General features: G+C 52.4%; 1 protein-coding gene across 1 annotated transcript; it reads right to left on the bottom strand.

Annotated features, from left to right (window-relative positions):
- Window positions 1-275: 275 nt before the first annotated feature.
- LOC101781925 (phenylalanine ammonia-lyase) lies at window positions 276-2,740 on the bottom strand. The gene has a single exon (XM_004953100.2). The coding sequence runs from the start codon at window positions 2,601-2,603 to the stop codon at window positions 459-461; it is 2,145 nt and encodes a 714-aa protein (XP_004953157.1). The 5' UTR covers window positions 2,604-2,740; the 3' UTR covers window positions 276-458.
- Window positions 2,741-6,292: the final 3,552 nt, after the last annotated feature.

Here is a 6,292-nt window from a genome sequence, read left to right as displayed (position 1 = left end):
TGGACAAACATACTAGTTAATATTAAAATTCACGTTACGAGTCGTTGAGCTTTCTATGTTCATCGTTTATGTCTTATTACCCTTTTCCTGAATGTGAACCATGTCTGCGGTCCTTGATCGATCGATTGTACCTTGGCTGTTAGGTTGTTGAGGCCTTTTGTCAATTTATAGAACAGTGAACTTCGTAACAAACGTTTGTCCAGTCTCAAAATATGAGAAAAATTGTTATGTTGCATGTAGGGCGCATGTTTGGTCGTTTGCATGAACACTTGAACTAAATTAAACTGCAAATATGATTCAAATTCACAGTACTCCAAAACTTACAAAATGCTGCTTGCAATAACAACTCTTTCAAAGCATCGCAGCTGCACAACAAGAGTCCGTAGCATAACAACGAACATAAATAGGAATAAACCGCATTAACTAAAAATACAGTCTCGAGACACTCCCTTCACTGTTCAGGAGATGGGCAGGGGCTCGCCGTTCCACTCCTTGAGACATTCCAGCAGCGGGTCGATGTGCTTGCCCTGGTTGATGGCAACGAGCACCTTGTTCAGCTCCTCGCCAGGCGACCGGGTCTTCTCGCCGGTCAGGTACACCGCACCCAGCTCCTCGCGAACGAACCGGTAGAGCGGGTACGAGCGGCACTCGGTAATCCTGTTGGGTATCGCCGCCGTGCCGTTCTCGACGGCCGCCCGTGCGGCCTCCACAGCCTTGGGCAGCGCCGCGCGCAGCTCCTCCTCGAACTGGGCGACCTTGGCGAGCACGGATGTCTCGGCGTTGAACTCGGCCGTGCCGTTGGCGAGGGCGCGTTCCACGAGCACGTTGCGCAGCTTCTTCATGAGCGGGTAGTTGGCGCTGCACGGGTCGTCGGCGTAGGCGAACACCGCCTCGCGCTCGATCTCCTGGAGCAGGTCCTTCTCGCAGAAGCGGGCGACGTGGAGGCCACCGGCGGAGTTGGTGCTCAAGGTCTTCTTCGCCACCGTCATCACGCAGCCCTTGACGGCGCTCTTGACGTTCTCCTCGATGTGGCGCAGGTCGACGGCCTGGCACAGCGCGATCAGGAACGTGGAGGTCATGAGCTTCAGGATCTCGATGGCCTCGGCCGTCTTCCTGGAGGAGATGAGTCCCAGCGAGTTCACGTCCTGGTTGTGCTGCTCCGCGCTCTGGACATGGTTGGTCACCGGGTTGCCCAGGAATTGCAGCTCAGAGCAGTACGACGCCATGGCGATTTCGGCACCCTTGAACCCGTAGTCCAAGCTTGGGTTGCGCCCACCCGACAGGTTGGATGGCAAGCCGTTGTTGTAGTAGTCGTTGACGAGCTCGGAGAACTGCGCGAACATGAGCTTGCCGATGGCGGCGAGGGCGAGACGGGTGTTGTCCATGGAGACACCAATAGGAGTGCCCTGGAAGTTGCCGCCGTGGAGCGCCTTGCTTCGGGCGACATCGATGAGCGGGTTGTCGTTGACGGAGTTGATCTCGCGCTCAATTGACTTGGTCGCAGCACGGATGACCTCAATTTGGGGGCCAAGCCATTGCGGCGACGTGCGGAGCGCGTACCTGTCCTGCTTCGGCTTCATCAACGGGTCGAGCTCGCCGAGCTTCTTGGCAAGCTTCATGTAGGAGCTGCCCTCCAAGATGTGCTCCATGATGGCAGCGGCCTCGATCTGTCCCGGGTGGTGCTTCAGCTTGTGGGTCAGGTGGTCGGTGTATTCCGGCTTGCCGTTCATGACCTCACAGAACACCGCGGAGAGGACCTCGGCAAGAACAGCAAGAACGTTCGCCTCAAAGAGCACGGTCGATGCAAGACCAGAGCCTACGGCCGTGCCGTTGACCATGGCGAGGCCTTCCTTGGGCTGCAACTCGAAGAAGCCGCCCTGGATACCGGCAATCTTGAACGCCTCCGCAGCGTTCACCTTGGTGCCATCTGGGGCGACTGCCACAGAGTTCTCGCGCCCGGTGACGAGGCCGGCAATGTAGGATAGAGGGACGAGGTCGCCGGACGCGGTGACCGTGCCCCGGAGCGGCAGGCACGGCGTGACGTTGGCGTTGAGCAGCTTGACAATTGCCTCGAGGATCTCGAAGCGGATGCCGGAGTACCCCTGGAGCAGGGTGTTGATGCGCACGAGCATGGCCGCACGCGTTGCCTCGGCCGGCAGGACGTGGCCGTCGGTGCCGGTGCCAAAGGCGCCGGCGTTGAGGAACCGGATGAGCTCCCGCTGGAGCGCGCCGCCCTCCTTGGTGCGGCGGTGGGAGGTGGCGCCGAAGCCGGTGGTGACGCCGTAGCTGTCGGTGCCGTTCATCATGCTGTTCATGACCCAGTCGCTGCTGGCCTTGACGCGCTCGCGAGCCGACTCGTCGAGCTCGACCCGGGCCTCGCCGGCGCCGTTGGCTACGGCGGCCACCTGCGCGATATTGAGGCTGGCGCCCTCGATCTTCACCAACGGCTGGCGGTAATCCGCCACCATCCTCTTCACCTCGTCGAGGTGGCTGCCCATGAGCTCCTCCGCGGCCTTCCCCCAGTTAAGCGGGTCGGCGCGCGGCGTCGCCATGCACAGGCCATCGCCGTTGGCGGCGGCAACGCGGCCGTTCTCGCACTCCATCGCAATGGGCAAGGGGGATAGAACTGAAAGCACTAAGACTTAAACGATCAAAGATGAGGAGGAGGCGGTGGCCTATTAATTTGGAAGTAGCTTTGTGTTGGAGAAGAGCTTGTGATGATGCACTGGATGGTGCTGCTCTTCCTGGAGCGAAATGGAGTGGGAGGCCGCGTTTAAATAGGGGGACGGGGCGGGCTGCGCGGCACGGGGGTTGGTCGAAGGGAAAAGCGGCGGAGGGTGCCGGCCAGTCAGTAGCTGCCTGGCTGGCTCGCCCTTCCTATGATCGCCACTAGTGCCGCGTCGCAAGTACGAAATTTTGGGGGTCGGTGGCGTGGAAAGCGTCGAAATTTTTCTGGTCGCCGGCTCGGCCGTGGGGGCAGAGAGCGGCTCGGTCGCGCGGGCTGTGGTTGGTGCGCGGCGGCGTGGCACGGGGGGTTGGTGAGGGCAGGGCAGGGCTCTCCGTCGACCGTGCTCGCTTCTGGGGGCCCTGGCCCCTGGCTACAAAGCTATGCGTCTCTGCTCTCTGTTTGATCATGCTTTTGCACTGATTAGGGACAGGACGAGCCAGGACAGTTAGGCACACTGAACTGTCGTATTGTGGATCAGTGGATGCAATCAAGCTTTTGCATACAAGTAGGACACAGTGTTTCGAGGGACCATGGATCATCCATTTTTTTTAAAAAAAATCATTTTCATTTGTCACGGACAAGGCACACCATTTTTTTAAGGGCAGTTGGAAGAAATTTTCGACTGAGTACCTGGTTGTCAGCAAGCATGGTTATCCAAAACACATTCGTTTGAACACATGCCTGGTCTCTGAAATTCGGTTCAAAGAAAATCTTCAGTCAACGCCGACGCAGTTCTCCATTTGTTTGAACAGATCAGATGCTTATTGCAATTACGTACTCCATTGTTGCTTCTTGACGCTTCATAATTTCTGGACCTTCTTGACGCTTCAGTGACCACTGAGAACAAGATTGTGCCCCTCACCGTCAGGTGAAGTTCTAATTGTCAGACAACAACTTACTCGTCAGGCTTGTGATTTACAATTCCCTTGAAATAGACATGGATCCATCCCAAACTTCTGTATACATCGTCACATGATCCCCTGCACGTGATATGCATGATGTGAAAATAGCATGAACTTGGTCCAGTCATCGGTCTAGTCCTCCTGACCCCAGCCGTTTGGTGTTCGGTCAGCTGCATCCACACTTCCCTGAACTGAAGAGTGGACGGAATTCTCACTTGTTTCTTTCATGTAGTAGCAACCAGCATTTTGGATCCATTTGTTTGAACAGATCTTGAAATTTCATAGGATTGAAAGATCTTCAGTCAACGTCGCTGCAATTCTCCATTTTGTTTGAACAGATCAGATACTTGATTGCAATTACGTAGCTTACTGACTCTATCATAATTTTTCTTAGCTCAGCCTCATAATTTCCGGATCTTCCTGACGCTTCAATGACCACTGAGAACATGATTGTGCACCCCAAGCATCATGCGAGGTTCTAATCATCAGACAACTTATGTATTCGTCAGACTAGTCTGATTTACTATTTCCCTTGAAAAAAGACATGGATTAAGTACTTCTATATACAGCGTCGCAGGCTCGCCTACCCCCGTGTAATATGCATGATGTGAAAGAACACCTCGCACTCGCTCCAGTCTTCGGTCTAGTCCTCCTGGCTCTGAGTCGTCGTTTGGTGTTCTTATATCTGTTCGGTCACCTGCATCTACACTGACTGAACTGAAGAGAAATGGATGGAACTATCACTTGTTTCTTTCACGAAGTAGTAGCAACCAGCATTTGGATCCACCAGACTGACCTGACCATACCACAGAGCAGTGCCAAAAGCCCAAAACTGTAAGCGTGCAACCACCACCACAAAGCACAACTGACAAACCCGCAACAAACATAACAGTTGCAGCCACAATATTTCAAGCTTCAACTGACACTGATACCAGCCATGCTCAATAATGCAGGTTAGGCAATGCTGCTGCCGAATGAATAATCCTTAGCATAACTATGAACATGTAAAAGTGTTATGAATCTCATCAGCTAAAACCGAGAACAGATGGAATGCTTATTGCAATTACTTAGCTCACTGGCTCCATCATAATTTCTCTTTGGGAACATGACTGTGCACCTCAAGCATCAGGCAAAGTTCTAATTCAGATAACAACTAATGTATTCGTCAGACTAGTTGATTTACTATTGCCCTTGAAATAGACATGGATCAAAACTTCTGTATATATCATCACATTCTCGCCTCCACGTGACATGCATGATGTGGGAACACCAGGAACTTGGTCCGGTCTTCGGTCTAGACCTCCTGACCTCGAGTCGTCGTTTGGTGTTCTTATATCTGCTCGGTCACCTGCATCTACACTGAATGAACTGAAGAGAAATGGATGGAACTCTTACTTCAGTCACTTGTTTCTTCCATGAAGTAGTAGCATTTGCCATTTGGATCCATAAGACTGACCATACCACAGCACAGCGCAGTCCCAAAACTGTGAAGACCTCGCGGCCGGTGGTAAGCGTTCATCATCATCACAAATGCACAACTAACGAACCTGCAACTGAATATTCTTCCCCTGTCCCTTTTTTCCATTTGGCCATTACACACACATCATATCCACAGAAACTGATCCGACAATGGCCTGCAACGGCCATATCGTCGAGCCTGCCCCCTCCCCATCCATGTAAACCAGACCACAGATCCGGTGCGACCAATGCAATGGTCCACAGCCTGAGTCGTGTTCTTCGTAAGGACGTTGCCCCTTCACGTGAGGCCACGACGCGGCCAAGTCTCCGCCCAATCTGGCGAGCTGAGGCCATGAAAAAAGACCTCGCATGCATGATGCATCTACGCATATACCTGGACTGGTTACATGGATATACATTTTTATCGATCCATCATCCATCTATGCATGGTCCTATTATGCACACGAAGGTGACACGAACTAGTTTGGGACCAGCATTTATGTAGGGTCTTGTGGCTGGTGCAAGGGCACGGCACTCATTCTTGGTGTCCTAGCAAGTGATGGTGGGAGGCAGTGTGAGTTTGAGGAAAATGCAGCGTCGGGGCTCCTTACCACATCATACATGTGAAGTGCTAAGGCATGCAACGTATGCTAAGTTGTTGAGGAAGCTGGGGTGTATGGCTCCTATCTCTGCCGCCACTAGCTCCCGGTGTTAGGTACCCAACGAACTACTGTGTAGCGATCGTCTTCAAGGGGAGCTAGGGAAGCTAGTGTAGCCTGGCAGAGATAGCGATCCTGCAGGTGACTGATGAGGCGAGAGGCGTACGTTGAGCCATGTCAACGAACTGCCAGGTTGGATTTTATCTCCTGGCCATTAGCCAGCAGGGAGCCACATCACAAACTTCGCCAGCTAGCCAGCATGGCTACGCATCATTCGTCGTGCGCATGCAGCATGTAAGCTTCAATGTTCCCCCCCCAAAAAAAAGCTTCAATCTTACTATCACTAATTGGAGGCTCCTTTTGGAGCTTCGAGGTGAAACCACCTAAGATCTGAGACGAACACCCTAAAAAAGAGAGAAATTCTAAAAATTTTTTAAAAAAAAGAAAAATATCATGATCTAGTTAACGTATCACTTTATTTCAATTAACTTGTTTTTTATTTGAAGTAACTAAATTTTGCTTTTTCAAATATTTTTTGGAAGTAA

The sequence above is a fragment of the Setaria italica genome, chromosome I (assembly GCF_000263155.2).
Source record: "Setaria italica strain Yugu1 chromosome I, Setaria_italica_v2.0, whole genome shotgun sequence".
Classification (NCBI taxonomy): Eukaryota; Viridiplantae; Streptophyta; class Magnoliopsida; order Poales; family Poaceae; genus Setaria; species Setaria italica.
Note: the sequence above shows the minus strand (reverse complement) of the source record. Positions and strands in the feature narration are given on the sequence as shown.

Bases quoted from the DNA above. Each gene is read 5' to 3' on its own strand.
- LOC101781925 (XM_004953100.2), bottom strand. From the start codon at position 2,603: ATGGAGTGCGAGAACGGCCGCGTTGCCGCCGCCAACGGCGATGGCCTG.